Source organism: Hemitrygon akajei, unplaced genomic scaffold (assembly GCF_048418815.1).
Source record: "Hemitrygon akajei unplaced genomic scaffold, sHemAka1.3 Scf000041, whole genome shotgun sequence".
Taxonomy (NCBI): domain Eukaryota; kingdom Metazoa; phylum Chordata; class Chondrichthyes; order Myliobatiformes; family Dasyatidae; genus Hemitrygon; species Hemitrygon akajei.
The window spans coordinates 7241171-7265982 of NW_027331927.1; the positions used below are offsets into that span (position 1 = coordinate 7241171).

The 24812-nt window shown below is 43.6% G+C and overlaps 1 protein-coding gene across 1 annotated transcript; it reads left to right on the forward strand.

The window, feature by feature from the left end:
* The first annotated feature begins 11151 nt into the window (after positions 1 to 11151).
* Positions 11152 to 23534, forward strand: LOC140720365 (uncharacterized). Its single transcript, XM_073035238.1, has 2 exons — positions 11152 to 11275; positions 19921 to 23534. Exon 2 carries the CDS (start codon positions 20307 to 20309, stop codon positions 21579 to 21581), a length of 1275 nt encoding a protein of 424 aa, XP_072891339.1. The 5' UTR covers positions 11152 to 11275; positions 19921 to 20306; the 3' UTR covers positions 21582 to 23534.
* The last annotated feature ends 1278 nt before the right edge of the window (positions 23535 to 24812 follow it).

A 24812-nucleotide genomic window follows, 5' to 3' on the forward strand; every position in this document is an offset into this window, starting at 1 on the left:
AAGCATTCACCTGCTCAGAATGTGGGAAGAGATTCCCTCGCTCATCCACCCTACAGAGACACCAGCGAGTTCACATTGGGGAGAATCCATTCATCTGCTCAGTCTGTGGGAAAGGATTCACTCAGTCATCTACCCTATTGGTACATAAGCGAGTTCACACTGGGCAGAGGCCGTTCACCTGCTCAGTCTGTGGGAAAGGATTCACTCAGTCATCTACCCTACTGGTACATCAGCGAGTTCACACCGGGGAGAAGCCGTTTACCTGCTCATTCTGTGGGAAGGGATTCACTCAGTCATCTACCCTACTGGTACATCAGCGAGTTCATACTGGGGAGAGGCCGTTCACCTGCTCAGTCTGTGGGAAGGGATTCACTCAGTCATTCACCCTACGGAGACACCAGCGAGTTCACACTAGAGAGAGGCCGTTCACCTGCTGAGAATGTGGGAAAGGATTCACTCAGTCATCTACCCTACTGGTACATCAGCGAGTTCACACTGGGGAGAAGCCGTTTACCTGCTCATTCTGTGGGAAGGGATTCACTCAGTCATCTACCCTACTGGTACATCAGCGAGTTCATACTGGGGAGAGGCCGTTCACCTGCTCAGTCTGTGGGAAGGGATTCACTCAGTCATTCACCCTACGGAGACACCAGCGAGTTCACACTAGAGAGAGGCCGTTCACCTGCTGAGAATGTGGGAAAGGATTCACTCAGTCATCCCACCTACTGGCACACCTGTCAGCACACAATGGGGAGTGGCCATTGTTATGAATCCCTAGGTTTTGTTTGCTGTGGATTGTCATTTTAAGAGAGAGAGATTAAGAAGGTGAATCAGTCTGACTTGCAGCTTGTTTAGTTTTAACCGAGGACACAGACACTCAGAGTCAAACGGAGACGAAGGAGGAAAAATGGAAGAATCGAAACCAGGGAACTAGTGGCCAAGGGTCATTGTTTGGAACTTTCCTTTGCCCACAAGGGTGGCCTAATTATCGATTCACCGTACATCGAATGTGTGGTTGTCACCTCATTTGACCCATAGGAGTGGATCTGATTTGGGGTATCCTGCGGAGACCACTTATGTGTCAACCCTTGCCTGGCTGTGGTGTGGTAATTCATTTGAAGACGATACCCCTTATGACAAGTCACTTTGGGTGATAATTAGTATGTGGATTTGGAAGGATGACAGATAAAATCTACAGCGACTGTTGGTCTCATTTTCCCACCATGGAACCTGTGGAATACGACATAATTGCCTTCTCTCAACATTTACCCTGGATTACAATTATCTCTCTCTCATCACCTATTCTGTGGTTGAACAGAACTTTCATACTTTACCATCTCAAGACTCCAAGCCTTGTTTCCCCCGAGCTCAATAGTTTGGGAGTTATATTTATACACATATCACTCACGAGGAAATCTGCAGATGCTGGAAATTCAAACAACACACACAAAATTTATTTATTTATGCTGCCCCAATCATCGCCACTGGGCTATAAATGTGCAGGAGCAGTGTGTGGTTCAGTGCTTTGGTCAAGGACACACACTCTGCCTCAGCTGACGCTCGAACTTATGACTTTCAGATCGCTAGTTAAACACCTTAACCACATGGTCACGCGCCACACATTATGACATAGTGAACCAGGCTGTGCTCAAAGCTTACGAGTTGGTCCCAGAAGCAGACAGGCAAAAGTTTAGAAATTTGAAGAAATCTGTGAACCAGACATACGGAATTTGCTTATGAGACATTTGTGTGCATTGACCGCTGGTGCACATCTGAACATGTAAATGATGATTTTAACAGCTTGAAAGAGTTGGTTTTAATTGAAGAATTCAGAGGGTGCGTCCCTGATGACATAAAGACGTATTTAGATGGAAATGATGCTGCCACTATGCAGGAATCTGCTAGATTAGCAGATCAGTTTGCTTTAACTCATGAAGTTATGTTTACCCTGAATAAGAGTTTCCAAAAGGCACTTGTCAAGTTGTGGGTAAACCTAATGAGCTCACCCCAGTGGACTATACCTGCATTCGGTGAACCCTTTTCCAACGTTATAGTTGATTGTGTTGGCCCATTGCCAAAGACTAAAGCTGGCCATCAGTTTCTGCTAACTATTATGTGTACTGCATCCAGATTCCCAGAGGCAATACCTCTCAGAAATATTAAAGCTAAAACTGTGGCGAAGGCTCTTACCAAAATTTTCAGTTTATTCGAATTGCCTAAAGAAATCCAGTCTGATCAAGGATGTAATTTTACATCTGGATTATTCCAGCAGGTAGTTTCTGAACTGGGAGCAAAACAAATTGCATCATCTGCGTACCATACAGAATCACAAGGGGCTTTAGAAAGATTTCATTTTACCCTCAAAACAATGATTAAGTCATATTGTGTTGAAAATGGAAAAGACTGGGATGAAGGAATACATTTGCTTTTGTCCAGATGAAGGAATACATTTGCTTTTCTCCACAGAAAGAGAGTCAGTACAGGAATCACTGGGCTTTACTCCATTTGAACTTGTATTTGGTCACAGAGGGACCTTTGACCTTGTTAAAAGGAACGGTGGATTGATGGGGATGTACAAGTTAACTCGTTAGACTATGTTTTGAAGTTCAAAAATAAACTACACCAAGCCTGTAGTCTGGCGAGACAAAACTTAAAGATTTCTCAAAACAAAATGAAGTGTTGGTTTGATAACAGGGCTTGCGAAAGAAAATACCAGGTGGGAGATAACGTGCTTGTCTTATGTTGACGAATCCACTTCAGGTGAAATTCGTATGACATAGTCTCCCAAATTAATGATGTGAATTATGTTATTAAAACACCCAACTGACTTGAACTAACACAGGTGGTACACATAAATATGATAAAGCCTGTTTTGACAAGCAGGTACCATCTGTGTGTGTTGTTGTCAAAACAAATGAAACTGGCAACCCTGAGAATGAAACAATTGACTCGTCTGAGACTTTTCACAAGCCAAACATGGTCCCAGTTAGGCTAATGAACTCGGTTGTTCCAGAAAACATTGCTAACAAGTTGTCTCATCTGTAGCCAAAGCAACATCCACAGCTGAAGGAATTAATTCTGAAGTTTAAAGATTTATTTCCCGATGTCCCCAAGCAAACCACGGTCGCAGTACATGATGTAGATGTTGGTGAAGCCAAACTGATTAAACAACACCCACTTCGCATGAACGTAGAAAAGTGTAAATTGGCTGACCAGGGAATTGAGTATATGCTGGAGAATGGTATTATTTGGCCTTCAAAATGAGATTGGAGTCACCCTGCATTATTGTGCCCAAACCTGATGGTAGTGTTAGATTTTGCACTGAATATAGAAAGGTAAATGCAGTAACAAAAACAGATGCCTATGCTATCCCTAGAGTGGATGATTGCATCGATGAGGCTGGAAAACCCAATTTCTTACAAAGATTGATTTGTTGAAAGGGTATTGGTGTGTTCCATTGACAGACAGAGGTAGAGAAATTTCTGCATTTGTGACACCATCTGGGTTGTATGAATACAATGTTTTGCCTTTTGGAAGGAAAAATGCTCCAGTAACATCCCAGAGAATGATTGATTTTGTAATTTGAGGGTTAGAACACACAGAAACCTATATTGATGACTTAGTTACAGGGAGTGGCACTTGGGAAGAGCATATCTCTGCAGTAGAAAAGCTATTTGACAGGCTTTCCTAGGACAACCTTACAGTTAACTTGGCTAAGAGTGAATTTGGCCATGCCAGTGTGACCTGTCTTGGCTATGTTGTAGGTCAAAGCAAGTTGGCTCCTGTTCAGGCAAAAGTCCAGGCAATTTCTCAAGTTCTTATTCTGACTGCTAAGAAGGCTCTTAGAAGGTTTCTGGGAATGGATGGATGTTACCGTAAGTTCTGTAAGAACTTTGCTGCTATCGCTCTGCCTCTGACTAATCTCCTGAAGAAGGGTGAAAAGTTTATTTGGACTGAGCCTTGTCAGAAGGCATTTGATTGATTGTTATCAGTATTTCAGATTAGGCCAATCAATGCAGAGCTGTCAGCAAAATTAAATAGCAGATTGGAGCTGTGGGTGGCAACACAAGTCATGGATGCACAGAGAGTAAAGGAGGGGGCCAAAGTGACAACCCTGTGGGGTATGTGTGCTGAGGGTCAGAGAGACAGAGGTGAGGGAGCCCACTCTTACTTCCTGCTGGCGATATGACAGGAAGTCCAGGATCCAGCTGCACAAGGCAGGGTGAAGGCCGAGGTCTCTGAGCTTCTTGTCAATACTTCATGCCTTCGTATGGCTACTGCTCTGCCCATGACTGCAAGGAACTGCAGAGAACTTTGGAGAGTGGAGAACATCAGAGAAACAAGCCTCCCCTCCATGGACTCTCCCTCCACTTCCTCTCCCTCGGAAAAGCAGGCCATGTACACAAAGAAGCTCATAACCTGGATATTCTTGCTGCAAATCCGCTCCCACATTGGCAGAGAGATACAAAAGCCTTAAAGCGCGTAACACCAGGCTGAAGGACGGCTTCCTGTCTGCAGTTATAAGCCAAATGAATAATAAAATGGACTCGGCCTCACAATGTAACTCGACGTGACACTGCACCATATGTCTATCTGCACTGCACTTTCTCTGCAGCCATAATGCTTTGTTACAGTGATTATTTTGTTGTATATCAGCTCAATGTACTGTTGAAATGTATCCATCTGTGTGGATGGTACATCAGGCAAGATTTTCACTGTAGTTCAGTACATGATGATAAATAACAAATTTCCCGTTTTAATTTTATTAGACAGACTGAGCTTCTGCTCCGGAACCACAGAAGGAAACTGACCTGTTGTCATTTCTGTGGAAAGCTAATATATGGAAAATGCTTCAATCTCACATTACAATCTGCGGTAACTGGGATCAGGTGAACGGTGGTGGGTCTCCCATATCAATATAAGAATCAAGTTTAATAGTACCGGCATATGACATGAAATTTGTTGTCCTTGCAGTAGCAGTAGAACCTAATTCATAACAATAGTTTTTAACAATTGTGATTTAAAATAAGAATATACATATATATAGTACAAAAATAGAAAAAAATATGTAATAAGCTATTTTAATTTTGTGGAGCAATTTGACTAACTGGGTTGTTCCTTTGGAAATTCTGAAGTGAAGCTGAACTAAACTTTACACTTTTATGAGAAGCTCAGAGAAATACAAATGGCTAAATTCTCACATAAACGGGTCAGACACCCAGAAACATCGGCTGCACTTCAGCACCTCAAAACAGTGGAGTGAAACATGCAGAAAGTATTGCAGAGAAAAAAACATTGTCCACCCACAACGAGAGGATGTGACAGATCTGGATCTCACTGCCTTGTCTGAACGGGGAAAGGTGAAGCTACAGGTACACGTAGAGCAGTGACCCGCAGATGCTGCAGATCTGCAGAAAAACGTGAACAGGAAACGGGATCAGGTGACGGGTGGAGGGTCTCCCACCTGAACCGGTGACTCTGCTCCTCTCCCCTCACACGCTGCCCGACCCATCCACCACATTCCCCACATTATTCCATATTTACCCCAGATACATGTCTACTTTTCCACACCATATCCACACCGATCCCTTTCCCTCCACCCCCAGGTCACAGAGTCACCGGCTCAAATCCCATCCCGGTCCAAAACATAATTCAGACCCAAACAGGAAATGTTCACGTTTCATTTAAATCAGCTCTGTGTTTATAAACACTAATTTCTATTCACATTCCTCCGGAGCCTTGCTGGACAGGAACACTGAAACATCAAGTGAGAAACAGCAGGAGGCCATTCAGCCCCTCTAACCATCAGCAAGATGGCGGCTGTTCTCCCATCTCAGCCACATGTTTCTGCCCGATCCTCATTTCCTCGATCCCTTCGGTCTCCACACATCTGCTGGCCTCTCTTTTATGTGAGGACGATCACCGAGTCTTCACCGCCCTCTGTGGTGGGGATTTACAGATATTCATCACCCTCGGAGTGAAGACATTTCCCCTCATCTCAGTCCCGGACAGTCCATCCCTGTTTCAGAGACTGGGATCCCTGGTCCAGCCGGTAATGATGTTGTGAATCTCAATGTGTTCACCTCTCAGTCCTCGATTCTCCGAATGAAAGGGTTATCCCATTTGATCTTTCTTTATATGATGACCCCACCACTCCAGTGATCAGTCAGGTGAATCTTCATTGCACTCTCTATAACAAATACTCTCTAGCCTCTTTGTTAATCCTCTATGGAATTAATTTCCATCTTCTGCAGCCCCGTGTTGCCCCAACCACTCACCTCCCACCCCTGTCACTATTTCCACCTTCCCACCTGCCCCTCACCTGGATCCACCTCTCACTCCCCAGCTCTTGCCCCATCCCCACCCCTCACCTCTTTTCTCTGACTATTTCCCGTCCACTCTCAGTCCAGAGGGAGGGTCTCGGCCCGAAATGTTGACGGTCCATTTCCCTCCACAGATGCTGCCCGACCCACTGAGTTCCTCCGGCAGTTTGTTCTTGGGTCTGTATAACCCGTGTTAGTATGGGGAGCGGGATTTTACACCATATTCCAGGTACAATCTCAACAAAACACAAATAATTGTCACTCTGCCCGGACCATTGGCCCCGCTTGCAGGGCAACAGTCTGCCGGTGTTTGCCCCCAATGTGGTGAATCCCTCTGCTCGACACCACCGTGGGCTCAGACATTTCCACAGATGAGCCCCTCCTGTCCCCACCGGGACAAACATCCTGTCCGCCCCCTCTCTCACCATCTTCATCTTTTCAATAAAATCCCTCCCTCCCCGGGGAACCGGCATCAAACCGACGGGCCGAGCGGTCTCCTCCTACCTCTCAGCGATACATCAGATTGCGGCCGCAGGAGACGCTTCACAAACGCCCCAACTTCCCTCGGAGGGAAATGGAAATAAATCAGAAAGCGGACATTTACTTTGAGGTTTTCTCCGCTCTGAGGAGGCGGTCGGCGCTCGAGCGGGAGACGGACTCAGCGGGGTAACGCCCACTCGGCCTGTCCGCCTCCGCGAATGGTTGAAACCTGTGATTGACATCGCTTCGCACCAATGGGAATAGCGCAGCTCCTGAATCCTCTGTTGACAGCGGTGCGGGAGGGGCTGGTCACGTGATTATTAGCCCAGCCGTTAAACCGATAAAGCTCGAGCACAGCAGCGCGTGGGTGACGTAAGACACCGCGCACGTGAGGGCAGATCCCGGTGTGGGGAGCCCGTGTGTGACGTCAGGCGCGTGGGGGGGGGGGAGAGGCTGTGTGACATCACCTGTGGGATTGCGCTGGCATTTAAAAGCACCTTAATGGACTTTTCAGTGGGCAACAACATTAATCACGGGTTTCATCAGTGAATCCAGTGTTGTGGGATGTAAAGTCCTCTGTTATGTGTCCGGCTGTGCCGTGTTATTGGTGGAGTGGGCAGCGTGGTGTTTGTCTCGATTCGGGTCACAACACCAGAATTGCCAGCGGGGTCCACACACAGTGTATTAGTCAACAGAAAACCTCTCGTCCCTGCAGTCTTTGTCTCCTGGTAAACTCAACACCCTGACAGTGTGGACCATAGATACCCCTGCCTCTCAGAGTCAGGGAATCACTCAGACAGCTGATCGCTGAGAGGAATTATATTTATTGGTCATTAAAGTTCGCCCAGTTTCGTTTGGACGGATTTGATGCGGAGTTCGGGGGTTTCACAGTGGACGGCCGAACTGTCTCCGTTGTCCAAACATCCTTCCAGGTGAGGCGACACTTCACCTGTGAATCTTCCGGGGTCGCCCGTTGTGTCCGCTGCTCCCGATGCGGCCGCCTCCACACTGGTGACACCGGCTCCTCCGCGGTTGTGCGGGGTAGGGGTGTTTTTATCGGATGTCGATATTATTGTTCCCTTTTGTGCGGGTGGTGTGGTTTTTGGGGTTTGAAGATTGGGATCCCGTACTTCTTGATCCGGGGGGTGGGGTAGGTTTGATTTTTCTCTGTGAACGACTTTCATTCTCTTTCTTAGTTTCGTGGTTCTCTGGAGAAGAAAAAAAACACAGTTGTTTATGGATATCTGCTTTAATAATAAACTAACCTTTGAACTATCCGCTCCGAGCGGGACGTCCCGGTGTCCAAACATTTTCATTCCGGTTTCCATTCCCGTTGCTACCCGGCCTGCTGTGTTTGGCCAGCATTTTGTTTGTGTTGCTTTGGATTTCCAGGATCTGCAGACTTTGTCGTGTTTGTGATTTTCCTCTCCGTTGTCCCTCCGGCCTCCGGCCACTGGTGGCGCTGTGCGGATCTCCGGCCACTGGTGGCGCTGTGCGGATCGCCGGCCGTCGGCAACAATTAGCAGACCTCCGGCCACCGGTGGTGCTGCGGAGAAACGCCTGTGAACGCATGCGCGGTGCCGACTGCAGCTGTTTGGCGGTTCTCTGATTCGAGCAGGGGTGAGTAGGGAATGATCCCGGTGTTGTGTAAATGTGGGCCGGTTGCATTGGGAAAGAGCCGGGTCCGAGCTCTACCGGACGGCTGGAGCAGGGGTGCAGTGGCAATTTTTTAGCTGCCGGATCTGTACGGGGGGAGGAGGTTGGTTGATTGATAAGTTCGCGGCCTAAAGTTATACAGCGCTCAGTACCTGCACGTGTAGTTCAACTCTTTGAGTGATTATGCAGAAAGTTTGAAATTAATAACTTTTGTGGTATTTCTGTTTCAGATAATTGAAAATTGCTAGGTTTTGTAAAATTGAATCCTTCCACCTTTGGCCACCCTTAGGTATCAATCACCCTTAGTTTGTGACACCCAATTTGTGTACCTGCGCCTTTCATGTACTGAACAACTTCCTTGCCCCATTCGTGTAATGAGCAGGTACACAAATTGGGTGTGACATATATAGGGCTTCTTGTAACGTCAAGTAGTAAACCAAGATGAAAGAAATATATGAATTCCAGAGCTCCACAGAAATATAGTGATAGCTAAGACATTAACAAGGTTATAGCCTCTCACTACATTTCAGTGTATATCTGGTACAATTAAACATATAATACTTAATTTAATAATATGACAAAGTCTTACACAGTTGCACTTAACTGATTATCATAGAATATAATTATCAAGCAAGTAAAATAACTTTGTTTGCTTAGAAGTCAAAGGGTTTTTAGATAGATAGATAGATACTTTATTCATCCCCATGGGGAAATTCAACTTTTTTTCCAATGTCCCATACACTTGTTGTAGCAAAACTAATTACATACAATACTTAACTCAATAAAAAATATGATATGCATCTAAATCACTATCTCAAAAAGCATTAATAATAGCTTTTTAAAAAAGTTCTTAAGTCCTGGTGGTAGAATTGTAAAGCCTAATGGCATTGGGGAGTATTGACCTCTTCATCCTGTCTGAAGAGCATTGCATCGATAGTAACCTGTCGCTGAAACTGCTTCTCTGTCTCTGGATGGTGCTATGTAGAGGATGTTCAGAGTTATCCATAATTGACCGTAGCCTACTCAGCGCCCTTCGCTCAGCTACCGATGTTAAACCCTCCAGTACTTTGCCCACGACAGAGCCCGCCTTCCTTACCAGCTTATTAAGACGTGAGAAAAATGTACTTTAGGCTTAGCGAGTAATCCACGGACCACCACAGATGTAGCCTTACTAATACGACTGAGTCGGAGCAGACGGCAGGGCCCGCAGCGCTTAGCAGTGTTACTCAGAGGTATAAAAATAACAGAAATAAAGCAATTCATTTTTTTACACTTTTAGCCCCTAAATTGGAACCAAGTAATCGAGTATGAAAAAAGAATGTCTGATGAACTATTGCTAAAGCCATGAATATTGGTGAATATTAGTCTCAAAAGCTGTAGGTTGGCAACTCTGCCTTGTACCGTTTCTCTCGGAGAAATGGTTGGACAGGAAGTGTACCTGTGAGTGTCGATACTCACAATATCCTCACATGTCGGTTGTTACATGGTTAGACCTTTACAGATCCTGTTTAGTCTTTAAATATATAAAAATGTAAAGAAGCTTGAATCTTTACATAAATTATTATCACATCTATACGAATAGAAAATATTGTATTTTGGAAGTGATAAATGTTAACGGGAGGAGAGCAACCATTTGGGAGGTTTGGAAATGTGTTTTGTCTCGGCTGTGAGTAAATGGGCTGTTCCGTGTTTAAACAGTAGAAATAGACCCTGAGTTTGGTGTTCAAACTGTGTTTGGAAATCCACCCCCCCCCCCCCCCCCCTCACTGTCACACAGTGGAAATCAGGTAGCTGTGCTGGAGATCTACACTAAAAACTGAAAATATTTGAAGTCATTCTGATGAAATGTTATTAATTGAATTGTATTGTAAGCTGTTCCTTACCTGCTGAGTGTTTCTGGTAATTCCAGTTTCTTTTTATTTCTTGGTTTATATTTCATGAAATGGACCTGTTTTAACCTGGAAATGAAAATGGCTGTGATAGTTTGTAGGCCTCCGTTGGAGTCTCTGCAAGTCTCTGATGGTTCTGGACCTGTGCTCAATGGAGTTCAGAGGGACGGTGGGGGTGGTGGGAGATGTATGGTTAATTAAACCTACTGAATGCTGAAAAGCCTGGATACAGTGGACATGGTGAGGATGTTTCCATTAGACGCAGAGTCTGTGATCCTACAGCACAGTTTCAGAATAAAGATGCTTCCCTTTAAAACTGAGCTGAGAAGAATTTTTTGGCTAAAAGATGTCTGATCTGTGGAATTTGTTGCCGCAGAAGTTGGTTGAGGCTGCCATTTGGGTATATTTATGACAGAGATTAATATATTCATGATTGCTGAGTAGCTTCAGGGTTACAGGAGGAAGACAGGAATATGGTGTTGGAATGAAAATCAGCCCTGGTTGAATGGTGGGCAGACCAGATGGATTGAATCACCTAATTCTGTTCCTGTGTCTTATGTCTTACCATGACAGAATGATGGCTCCTTCTTATCCCATATCGTCTGTGACATGTGAGGGACAATAAAAGATTGTTCACTGAGATAATTAAATCTGCCTTCAGTGTTTAAATTTCAGTGAGTTTTGTTCTTAGTAACATTACGCAGAAATGTTTGGTTCTCCTTTTCATTATTAATGTGCTTCATTGTCTCTCTGGTTAAAGTTAGACCTGTGGTGAGAGATTTATTTGAAGAAAAACCCAACTGGAAGCAAACCACGACTGAAGACGAGGGAACAGCAACAAGTGAACCAGCCCGAGGATTGAGAGCATCAACTGGAGAGAACTCATCTGACTCGGAGATTCCAGTGATTCAGTCAGGAGAAAGTTTGGTGAGTCTCATTTACTCAAACACTGGTCCTTTAGACATTACATACCTGTACAAAGGAAGGTAGGAAATAGTTGGAGTGAGACTGAATATGTCCAGAAGAACCAGTTATGCCTCTGTCAGACCCAGGTGCAATCACTCCAGGTCTGGTAATGTGCTTCCAGCAGTCCGGCCCTTTGAAATCACTCCCATTCCCTCACAGTGGTTACTCAGTTCAAGATCTTGCATCCTCTGTTGTAGCTTTTGGTCAGTTCTGAGTGGGGAGAGGGAAAGAGAGGGGAGTGTTTATGCTGACTGTCTTTCAAAAAGATTAATTGTTTGAACTTGCTGCAAACTCTCTCCCCATACCCTGTACTTTCTCACTAAGTTATTGACATAGAAGACAAGTAGCAATGGGCGTAACCCCTGGGAAAGTCACTAAGCACGGGACTCGAGTCCAAGAAACAGGCAGTCACCATAACACTCTGCCTCTTACCAATCATCTGTTTGCAGACCCTGGGGGTCTGTAACAAACTCAATGTTAACAGGAAGATTAGTCAGTGATTAAGATGATGAGGGAATTGTGGCCTCCTGAAAGGACACGCGAGCTGATCTGTCTGATTCAATGGACCAGATCCACCCTCGTTGACAACGTAATTTACCCCTTGCCCATCCACCCAGGTCATGTTACGTCCGATCACCCACAGTACCCAAACCACCCTCCGTCCCCCCAGTGGCCCCACACCCTTCTGACCATTCACCCCACACCCACTCATAGACAGGCCCCCTTCACCTACATCCACCCTCCCAAGCTGGAGGGGAAACACAACAAACTGATCCCGCAATCCCGACTCAGGCGCAAATCTAAAAGACTGGAGAACCCGGTGCCTCCAGCTGTCTGGATCGATCCCAGCCCATTCCCACTGCAACCGGCCCTCGATTTACACAAACCCGAGATTAACTCTTTCCTCACCACTACCTGAACAGGAGAAACACCCGCATCAGCTGGGGTTGGCATTGCACTGCGATTTGCAGTAGGTCTCCGTATGCTGTGAAACTCCCCACTGTCAGACATGTAGACCAGAACCGTACGCGTTAAGGCTCCCCACTGTCAGATATGTTGACCAGAACCGTACGCGTTAGAGCTCCCCAGTGTCGGATATGTTGACCAGAATCATACACAGTAAATCTCAAGGCATGGAACCGTAATCGCATGGTGGATTTGTTCGGTGATTGTTAACATATGTGATTAACGACCCTTCAACTGGGGACTGAATAAATAGTTAGTCTAACAATTCTAATCAGACACACTATCTCCTCACATTTCTCCCTCATCCCTGTCTACATACCCCGTTTCCCTCACCACTCCCTCCTCACAGTCCCTCTTCATCCTCCTGCCCTCTACTCCAGACCTCCCTTTTTATTCAGTCTCTCCCTCGCCATCTCGCCTCTCCCTCAGCCCTTCCTTATCATCACCCCTCTCAATCATTCTTGCTTCCTCCCCACCTCTCCCGTCCCCTTCCCTCTTCTCTATCCGCCTCAGTGACACTGCTACTTGACCATTCTCCCACTCTCTTTCACCTTCTGCCTTCCCTTCTCCATCTCCCCCTCTCTCATGCACCCTCTCACTTCAATCAAATTTGTCTCTCTCACTCAGTCACCTCCACCACTCTGTAACCTCCATTTCCAGCTCTCACCCTCTCTATCTCTCTCCCTACCTTCCACCCTCCCCCCTCTCTCAAACACTCTCCCTGCTGGCTCCCGTATCCATCATTGTCTTCCCCTCTTTATCACTCTCTAAATCTACCACTCACCCCACACGTTCTCCCTCTTCGCTCCCTGTCAGTCCTCCTCCTCACCCCCCCCATCACACCCCGTGCTCACCACCTCATTGAATACAGTGGTATGCAAACAGCTGGGCACCACTGGTCAAACATTCTGTTACTGTGAATAATTTAGTGAGTACAAGGTGAACTGATCTCCAAAAGTCATAAAGTTAATCACAAAACATTCTTTTCAACATTTTAAGTAAGATTAGTGTGTTATTAAAAACACAAAATGCTGGCAGAGCACAGCAGGCCAGACAGCATCTATGGGAGGAGGTAGTAACAACGTTTCGGGCTGAAACCCTTCATGAGGAGTTTAGTGTATTATTTCTGTTTTGTACAATTTTAGAGTGGGGAAAAAAAAGGAAAGGAGCACCATGGAAAAGTCTGGGCACCCCAAGAGATTTGAGCTCTCAGTTAAATTTTACCAAGGTCTCAGACCTGAATTAGCTTGTTAGGACAATGGCTTGTTCACAGTCATCATTAGGACAGGCCAGGTTATGCAAATCGCAAAGCTTTATAAATACCCTGACTCCTCAAACCTTGTCCCAACAATCAGCAGCCATGGGCTCCTCTAAGCAGCTGCCTAGCACTCTAAAAGTTAAAATAAATGATGCCCACAAAGCAGGAGAAGGCTATAAGAAGATAGCAAAGCGTTTTCAGGTAGCCATTTCCTCAGTTCACAATGTAATTAAGAAATGGCACTTAACAGGAACAGTGGAGGTCAAGTTGATGTCTGGAAGACCAAGAAAACTTTCTGAGAGAACTACTCGTAGGATTCCTAGAAAGGCAAATCGAAACCCCCATTTGACTGTAAAAAAACATTCAGGAAGATTTAGCAGCCTCTGGAGTGGTGGTGCACTGTTCTACTGTGCAGCAACACCTGCACAAATATGACCTTCATGGAAGAGTCATCAGAAGAAAACCTTTCCTGCATCCTCACCACAAAATTCAGTGTCAGAGGTTTTTCTGACATTGAGGGAGAGGTTGTTTTCTTGACACCAGACAGATGTTGTTCAGACCTCAGATAGAGTCAGCATCAAATGCTTGAGCATGGTGCGATGAATGTGTTGAGCTGTGGAAATCACGATGCAAGAAGCATCGTAGGAAAGCCAGATGAGCCCAGGGCATGGAATTGTGATATCGTAGGCATTACTGGGAATTGGTTGCACCCAACAGTCTGAGGGATGTAGAGGAACAAATTTGTAGAGAGTTCACAGACTACACCAAGAAGCAATAGTTGATATAGTAAGTGATTTTAACTTTCCATATATTGACTGGGACTCCCATACTGTAAAAGGACTAGATGAGGTAGAGTTTGTCAAATGCTCCTTAATCAGTACGTAAAACATCCGGTGTAGAAGTGTGCAATAAGCTGTTGGGAAACGATCCAGGGCTGGTGACAGAAATTAGTGAATGGGAACACCTTGTGTATAGTGATCATAATGCCATGAGATTCCAAGAAAATATGGAAAAACAGAGATCTGGACCTCTCTTGAGATTCTAAATTGGAGAAAGATCAACTTTATGGTATTTGCAAGGATTTGACAAGTGTGGATTGGAACAGGCTGTTTTCTGGCAAAGGAGTACTTGGTAAGTGGGGATTCTTCAGAAGTGAATTTTTGAGGGTGTAGAGTTTGTATGTGCCTGCCAAAATAAAAGTTGAAAGTTAACTGGTGCAGGGAACCTTTGTTTTCAACTGATATCGAGGCCCCGGATATTTTGTTCCTCTAAATTCCTCAGGCTGTTGGGTGCTACCAAGACACATTAATGACTACAATATAATACTCCCACACCCTGAGCTCATCTGACTTTCTTTAGTTGTCTTCTCTTGGTTTCTAAAAGCTTATTTGCCCTCGCTTTGGCTTTTATGTTGGTTTTGGGTTCTCATTTCAGCCACGGTTGAGTCCTCCTGCCTTTCCAATGTTTCCATGTCTTTGGGATGTATTGATTACTCAGCTCCTGAGTTGCTCCCAGAAACTCCAGCCATTGCTGCTCTGTTGTCACTCCTACCTTTTCCCTTCCAAATAAGTTTGGCCAGCTTCTCTGTCACAGAAACGTGGAGAAGGTCAGAACAGAAACATGCCCACTCTGGACGAACAGAATGGTGACCTATACAGGAGACAAAATAGATGGGGGAGGTTTTAAATAGTAGTTTTGCATCTGTATTTGCTCAGGAGATGGACACAGAGTCGATAGAAGTGAGCCAAAGCAGCATCAACTTCATGGACCTTGTGCAGATTACAGAGGTGGAGGTGTTTGCTGTCTTAAGGCAAATTAGCATGGATAAATCCCCAGGGCCTGACAAGTTGTTCCCCAGGACCCTGTGGAAGACAAGTGCAGAAATTGTGGGGGTCCAAGCAGAGATATTTAAATCATCCTTAGTGACAGGTGAGGTACTGGAGGATTGGAGGACAGCCAAGGTTGATCCGCTGTTCAAGAAAGGCTCTAAGGATAAATGAGAAAACTTTATGTTAGTGAGCTTGACATCAGTAGTGGGAAAGTTATTAGAACATATGAGCAGGAACCGGATATATACCGTAGATTTCGCACTACAGAGCGCACCTGATTAAAAGCCGCTGGCTCTAATTTTAGAAAGAAAATCAATTTTGTACTTGTACAAGCCGCACCGGATTTTAGGCCGCAGGTGTCCCACGTTGTAATATGAGATATTTACACAGAAAGATATTACACGTGAGGATTTTTTAACTTTTAATTAAATCCGTATGGTAACATAAACAAATACATATTGCAAATGCTTTTTTTCGAACCGTGCCTCTAACACGGCTACTTTTAAATATACATACGTATCGGTAACACACAAATTACGTTGCGTATACTTTTTTACTGAACAGTGCACGAACAACATTCCAATATCTCCTAACGACTGGTAAAAAAATATATACTGCAGCCTACCAGGAAAAGTTATTGATCGCCTTTAACTTAAAAGCAGCGTTTTCGTTCGGGTCTAATGCGCTCGGGTCTAATGCGCTAGGCTAATGTGCTCGCACCCACCTTCCCATTTATCGCAAACCGGTATTTCCCACAAGACGCGGCGAAACCGGATGTGATGTCATAGTATCCCGGGATGTACAGAAAACAAATATACTTAACACTTTTAACTTTAACTAGAAAATACTAACAAATGAATAACTAAGCGAAAATATTATAAACTAAATAACTGCCATAAAGGCAGCACAATGCTTTTCTTCGAGTGTTTTCCATGTTGATGAGGGTGAGTACAAATGACTGATTTACAATAATTTAATTGTGAAAGTGCGCTTGATTTATCGTACAATTTCATTGGACCTCTGTGAACTACTCATCAATTTTATTGGTCTACTGTTACGAGGCAAAATGTTTTTGGCGGCATGAAATAAAACCATGCATTAGCCGCACTGTAGTAAAGGCCGCAGTGTCAAAGCTGTTCAAAGCGTGGGAAAAAAGTAGTGGCTTATAATCCGACATCTACGGTAAGTATTTGGATCGATGTGGACTGATTAAGGATAGACAGCATGGTTTTGTGCATGGTAGGTCATGTCTAACCAATCTTATAGAGTCTCTGGAGAAAGCTATCAGGAAAGTGGATGAAGGCAAGGCAGCTGATGTTTTCTACATGGGCACTTGACAAAGTCACAAATGGGAGGTTGGTCAAGAAGGTTCAGTCACTTAGCATTCAAGATGAGATAGTAAATTGAATGAGGCAATGGTTTTGGGAGATATTTAAGGAAACGTACGCTGCAACCTGAGTTTCTTCGGTTAGCGGACGATTTCCCTCCATGCCTCTCTGGCGTCGTGGGCAACCGCGTACGAGGCAAGTTACAGCAGTGGTTCCAAAGAAATCAGCAGCCCGTAACCCGGCATGGATGGAAAGTGTGCAGGGGAGCCGGCTGGATTCAAATTCAGGTTCATTCTGAAGTCCGGCACTGTTGCCACTGTGCCACCAGCCAGATCCGGAGATTTTTTTCAATATTTTTATTGATTGTGTGTGTATATATATATATATATATATATATTTAATAAACTATAAAAAATGATAAAATGGTACCAAATACTGTATATTAGAAACACACTTATAATCATAGATAGATAGATAGATACTTTATTCATCCCCATGGGGAAATTCAACCTTTTTTCCAATGTCCCATACACTTGTTGTAGCAAAACTAATTACATACAATACTTAACTCAGTAAAAAAAATATGATATGCATCTAAATCACTTACTCAAAAAGCATTAATAATAGCTTTTAAAAAGTTCTTAAGTCCTGGCGGTTGAATTGTAAAGCCTAATGAATATATTCATGTAAATTGACTTAAATCATAATATTGAAATCTTCTAATTTTATCATTATACAAAAAAAATCTAATCCGCTACCAACAAAAAGCTGCTTGGTAAAAAAAAGAAAAAAAATGAAAAACGTCCTTATCATTATAAAGAACTAGATGATAATATGAGCCAACATCCGTACGTAACAACAAATCAAATGCTTTGAAAATAATTCAAAAATGGTCCCCATTATGTTTTAAAGTTTTTGATTCTGAAATTGAACACCGAATCTTTTCTAAATTTAAGCATGACGTAACATCACGTAGCCACTGATCAGGTATTTCCAAAATCATATCTTGCCCTCCAACAATACCAAATAAGGCAGTCAAAGGATTAGGCTTAAAATTAACTTTAAAAAGTGCAGAAAAGGTTTGAAATACTTCCTTTCAGTATTTTTCAAGCCTCGGCCATATCCGAAACATAAGAATCAATGAAGCTACTCCATAGTTGCACCTGTCACAATAGGGAGACATATCCAAATAAAAATGAGAGAGCTTATCCTTAGTCATATGGGCCCTACGGACTACTTTAAATTGTAGGAAGGGATGGCAGGCATATAACGATGAAGTATTAACCAATTTATAAATTTCATTCCAGGTTCCTCAGAGATTGAAGTCTGCAAATCTTGTTCCCAGAGATTTTTAATTTTGTCTAAAGGAACATTTGTCATTCTCAACAGCATGCCATAAATATTGGATATTGAACCATTCTGAAAAGTTTTCAGATTAAAAATTACATCTAATAAATTCTTACCTGGACTTTTTGGAAATGTATGCAATTGAGACTGCAGAAATTCCCTAAATTGCAGATATAAAAAAAAGGTTTTTGGTAAGCTATATTTAGCTGACAATTGCTCAAGCGAAAAGACTTCCTCCAACTAACAAATCCTGGAAGCATTTAATACCCAGTCTATCCCATTCTTTAAAAACTACATTGATCAAAAAAGGTTTAAAAAATAGCTAGAACAAATAGGACTTGATAGAGAATGTCTCATTAAAACAAAATATTTTCTAAATTGTATCCAAATCCTCAAAGTATGTTTAACTACGAAACTGTCAGTTAGTTTACTTAAAAATAAAGGAAGTGAAGATCCAAGAAGAGAAATAATAGAGAATTTATGAACAGAATTAGCTTCTATAGAAACCCAAACAGGACAGTCCTCATGGTTAATATAGTATGACCAAAATGTGAGGTTCCATATATTGCCTGCCCAGTAATAAAACATAAAATTTGGTCATGCTAAACCTCCATTCTTTCTTGCTTTTTGAAAATGAAATTTATTTAGTCGAGAAAGTTTATGTTTCCATATATAGGAAGATAGGGTAGAGTCAAGAAAATCAAAAAAGGATTGCGGAATAAAGACGGGTAAGGCCTAAAAAAGGTATTTAAATTTAGGTAAGATTCATTTTAATAGAATTGATTCGGCCAATCAACGATAATGAAAGAGGCAACCATTTTGAAAGTGTCCTTTTAACGTAACCCAATAGAGTGAAAAAACTTCCTTTAAATAATAGCTTATAAATCTTAGTAATTATTACACCAAAATAGGTTAATTGATTTCTTACAGTTTTAAAAGGAAGGTTAGTATGAATGGGTACCAAATTATTCAAAGGAAGAAGTTCAGTCTTATGTAAATTTAGATTATATCCTGAAAATTGGCTGAAACAAGAAAGTAAAGAAAGCACAGAAGTTTCGACATTAGAAATATAAAGTAGTAGGTCATCGGCATAGAACAAAACTTTGTGAATAATACCTCTCCTTAATATCCCAGTGATACACTGAGATTCTCTAAAGGCAATAGCTAAGTGTTCTAAGGCCAGATCAAAGAGCAAAGGACTCAAAGGACAACCTCAAATGACCAGACTGGATTTATTAAAGATAAATATTCTCATTTCACTATTCGTCATTTATTAAATGTCATTTATTCTCCTTCCAAAGAGACATTGGAATGTGTGACATCCTTAGATGCTGAGAAGGCCTTTGATTGGGTTGAAAACATCAGAAAATTTAATTTTGGGCCTGATTTTATTCAATGGTTTAAATTACTTTATTTATATCCTTCTGCTCGGATTTTAACTAATTCTCAGAATTACAAACCATTTATCTCCAATGTGGAACTAGACTAGGTCAGGAGATATTTACATGGCATTAAGTCTATGGCACTTTAAATTAATAGTACATAAAAGAAAATCCCAGCTGTATGTCAACAAAAGCTACTTGCGTGAGAGTGTTTCAGTTACTGTGGGGCCAGGCACCCATGCAGCTCAGGGGGAACGGGGAATATTGCCAATGGAGAGAGTCAAACTGAGCCAAGTAACAGACTGGAGATGGCAGAAATGCCCCATACTTCTCGACCATCAGAGAGTTTGATGGTCATTCCAGATACTAACACTTTGCCCAGTTAGAAGGTGATTTCTCTCTCCACCTTAGGTTGAACTACACTGTAACAGTGTGATATCAGATCACACTTTGGCAACTCAAGTGAGCTCATCTGAAATGTTGTCCTTCTTTACAGGTTAAAAATGACAAGGAATTTGTCTATGGAAATTCAGACACAGCATACCAGTTTTGCTGTCTCGGTCTAGATATTTAAGAAGTGGAGCAAGGGATTCACTCGATCATCCTTCCTGCTCAGACTGTGGACAGGGATTCACTTGGTCATCTGACCAACTGGCACGCCGATCATTTCACCTGCTCAGACAGTGGGAGTGCATTCACTCGGTCATCTCATCTGAAGGTATATCAGCAAGTTCACACTGGGCAAGGCCACTCACCTGTTCTGTGTGTGAGAAGGGGTTCAGTCGGTCATCCCACCTGTGGACACAGCAGTCAGATCACACTGGGCAAAGGTTGCTCATCTGCTGAATTTGTGGGAAAGTATTCACTCAGTCATCTGATCTAATGGCTCACCAGCGAGTTCACACTGGGGAGCGGCCGTTCACCTGCTCAGACTGTGGGAAGGGATTCACTCATTCATCCACCCTACTGGTACATCAGCGAGTTCACACTGGAGAGAGGCCATTCACCTGCTCAGAATGTGGGAAGGGATTCACTCGGTCATCCCATCTGAAGGTACATCAGTTAGTTCACACTGGGGAGAGGCCATTCACCTGCTCAAACTGTGGGAAGGGATACACTCGGTCATCCACTCTGAAGGAACATCAGTTAGTTCACACTGGGGAGAGGCCATTCACCTGCTCGGACTGTGGGAAGGGATTCACTTACTCATCTAATCTGAAAGTACATCAGCGAGTTCACACTGGGGAGAGGCCATTCACCTGCTCAGACTGTGGGAAGGGATTCACTCGGTCATCCCATCTGAAGGTACATCAGCGATTTCACACTGGGGAGAAGCAGTTCATCTGCTCAGACTGTGGGAAGGGATTCACTCGGTCATGTAAACTGAAGTTACATCAGCGAGTTAACACTGGGGAGAGGCCATTCACCTGCTCAGAATGTGGGAAGGGATTCACACAGTCGTTTAAATTGAAGGAACATCAGAGAGTTCACACTGGGGAGAGGCCATTTACCTGCTCAGACTGTGGGAAGGGATTCACTTGGTCATCTCAACTGAAGGTACATCAGCGAGTTCATACTGGGGAGAGGCCGTTCACCTGCTCAGACTGTGGGAAGGGATTCACTCAGTCATCTAAACTGAAGGTACATCAGTTAGTTCACACTGGGGAGAGGCCATTCACCTGCTCAGAATGTGGGAAGGGATTCACTCGGTCATCTGACCTACTGGTACATCAGCGAGTTCACACTGGGGAGAGGCCATTCACCTGCTCAGAATGTGGGAAGGGATTTACTCGGTCATCTGACCTACTGGTACATCAGCGAGTTCACACTGGGGAGAAGCCGTTCACCTGTTCAGAATGTGGGAATGGATTCACTCGGTCATCTGCCCTACTGGTGCATCAGCGAGTTCACACTGGGGAGAGGCCATTCACCTGCTCAGAATGTGGGCAGGGATTCACTCGGTTATCCCATCTGAAGGTACATCAGCGAGTTCACACTGGGGAGAGGCCATTCACCTGCTCAGAATGTGGGCAGGGATTCACTCAGTCATCCCATCTGAAGGTACATCAGCGAGTTCACACTGGGGAGAGGCTGATCACCTACTTAGACACTGGGAGGAGATTCTCTCAGTCATCTCAACTTTATGTGCATCATTGAGTTCACACTGGGGAGAGGCCGTTCACCTGCTGTGAATGTGGGGAAGGATTCACTCAGTCATCTAACCTTGTGACACACTACTGGATTCACACTGGGGAGAACCTTTAAATAAGCTACATGCTGGATATTTGTTCATCACCATTGCTGAATGCAATTTGAAGAGTGACTCGTAAATTATTGCTGCTGATCAGCACACCCAGTTCTGCACCCTGGTCACTGGGCATGGGAGGAGTTTCTTCTGCTGCACATTCATCTTTAATGGGACTGGAGTTTAATATTCTGGATCTGAGAGAAGTAAGTCAGTTCTATTTTAAACTCTGTCTCCAGTACTTGGTGAATTTATAACACACCTAGCGTACAGTAGAGAGTCAACTCAGGCCGGCTGGACCCTGCCAGTGATTCTGTTCCAGGACAGTCCTTTTCATTTTTTCAATGTTTTTATTGATTTCCAGTAAAGAAAAATATACATATCAGTGGAGAGGTTTAGCAAACAGATAATACAAAAGACATAAACAGCAATAAAGAAAAGTATATATTGTCAAAATCAGATAGGTTTAATGTTATGCTGTTATATATACAGTGTAATCAAAAAAACACAACTCTTAATAAATCGTTAAAAAAAGATTGGAAAATTTTATTTATATGCAGGAAAAAAACACTAAACTGAATAAGAAAAGAGATTGGGCAGTCCAATTGAGGATAAAATTAGAAGAAAAACAAAGAGAAAAGGCACCCTTCCAGTCACCTCCAAACCTTCACAGATAAGGATTTTTCCTAAAGAGAATAAAGAACAAATAAATTAAATCATATGAAAATATTGAATAAAGGGTCACCAGACTTGCTCAAAATTAAACGATGTATCAAACGTCCAGCTTCTAATTTTCTCCAAGCTTAGATATGACATAATGGAGGTGAGCCAATAGAAAACAGTAGAGGATTAGATTCTTTCCAATATAACAAGATAGTACTCCTCGTCAGTAAAGTTGAAAAGGCGATTGCATGTTGAGTGGAAGCAGATACTCTCCCTATTTCCTCTAGAATAATCCCAAAAATTGCCGTAAGAGAAATTGAGTTGAACATCCACATCTATAACTTTAGACAATATTCTAAACACATCTCTTAGAGCAGCTACCTCTACGTTATATCTGTCACAAATAGGGCTTATATTAGGAAATATATGCACCAATTTATCTTTAGACATATTGGCCCTATGTACTATCTTAAACTGAGCAGAGAGTCAACTCAGGCCTGCTGGACCCTGCCAGTGATTCTGTCCCACGACAGTCCTTTTAAATCCTCCCCTGTCGTTCACCTCTTGTTCCCCCGTGGGACGGGTTCCAAACAGTCACCACTCTGTGGGTGAAAAGGTTCCCCTTGAATTTTCTCCAGACTGAAGAAGTTGAGCTGACTGCAGTTCTGTCTGAGATGTTCTTTGCCCCTGAAATCTCTGAGCTGAGGAAGAATGAATTTGGGAGATACCCTCCTTATTCATGGCTCATTTCCACATTATGGGTCATTTTCCCTGCTTCTAAAGAGTTGTTAGAAAACACGCTGTCCTCTAAAGACTGAAAGCAGAATGCGAAAACATTGGTTGGATGTTCAAAGGAGCAGGATCAGAAACCAGAGGAGAGTCTGCACAGGGCAGAGTTTGGGGCTCTGGACGATGGTCGAGGTAAGAACGTATGATCAGGAGAAGGAAATCAGCAGCGGGGTGTGGCAATGAATGACAGAGTAGCAACATTTGGAAGCTGATAGAGAAAATAATTTGTTTGTCTGACTAATGACACAAACAATACCTGGTGAGGTGCTCCACTGGTCAGGGAACGTGTGTGTTCAGAATTGTTATATCTATTGAGGGATTTGCTTGTTTATCCTGTAATATTATATCAGGATGGTTATTATGGATTGTCCTATCTGTAATAATGTATCAATTATCATATAAATTGTGAGATTTTGACTAAGTGGATCAGGCTGGAATTTATTGTACCTTAATTAGGTTAACATGGTCATTCATCTGTTTGTATTTTAAAGCAAGATTTTGGTGAATGATATTTGCCACTTGATTGCAGCTGCATAATTAATCAGATTGAGTTCAACTGCCGCAGGACCCTGGAATGTGTTGGATTGTGTCTGGTTTCTCTTAGCATTTTCTGCATTGATTGCCTTGTTTGTATTGTATGTATTTGTGATTTTCTTCCCCTTTTGTTAACCACCTTGTCCTGTATTTCCGCAAGGAACCCCTCTGTTTCTGGGACGAGGTCTCCAACTCTCAGTCAGGTGCTCGATGATTCCTTGTCAACATCTAGTCTGCTCAGATCGTTGGGATGTCTCCCATGGAAGGTCATACTCATTCCACTGGTTAAGGTTTTCTTCCACAGTGATGATTTGTTTTTCTGAGGTAGCTTCTCATTTAAGTTTTCTGGTCTGTATTTCTTTTCACAATTGCATGTACACATATGGAGTGCTGAATCGTGTTCAAATTCAAGTGTAATCCAAGATGGCGGCGAGACGGAGCTTGCAGCGGCCATTCCGGAGCTGATTATCTGTTATTTGTGAAGCGGGGTGCCGTGCGCAATCATAATCGGATGAAAAACGGACGTGGGAGCACGGAGGAACTGGAAATCTCCAGGAAGACCTTCTTCGTTGCTGCTGCTGCTGTGAGATCCGGGACTCAGCTGGGAAGAACAGGCCCCCATTCCTCGGGGTCGCGTTGGCGGGGCAGTCTTAATACGCTCGGCAGAGGATGGTGCTCGGAGAAGCTGTGCCGGAGGGGATGGTCGGAGGCGCGGAGGTTCGCCGGACATGGAGTCCGCTGCGGTCAGGTCGCTTTCACTGTGTGCTGTGTCTGCGAGGCTGAGTCGGGCGGCGCCGTGGAAGTCCATAGCGGGGGTATTCCCTTCTGCTGCCTGCGTGGGATGACGAGTCTATCGGGACCCTGTGGACGTGGAAACTGTGTGCTGCTTTCTTTTGAACTTATAGTCTTTTAACATCTTTGGACTATTTTTACTGTGCCCATGGTCTGTTTTGTTTTAATGAATTATGCTATTGTTTGCACTGTTGTAACTACGTGGTTTCGTGCAGGTTTTGTAGCTTTAGTTTTTGGTCTTGTTTTGTCTGGTAGGTTTGGAGCTCCTTTCTGGGTAACGTGCTAAGACAGTAGCGCGATATTAATACGCAGCATTCTCTCCGGACCCTGGATTGGGGATTGCCAAACGTTATGTGGATTTTCTG

What these genes read in the sequence shown, in the direction of transcription:
- LOC140720365 (XM_073035238.1), top strand. Translation starts at nt 20,307, where the DNA reads ATGGCTCACCAGCGAGTTCACACTGGGGAGCGGCCGTTCACCTGCTCA.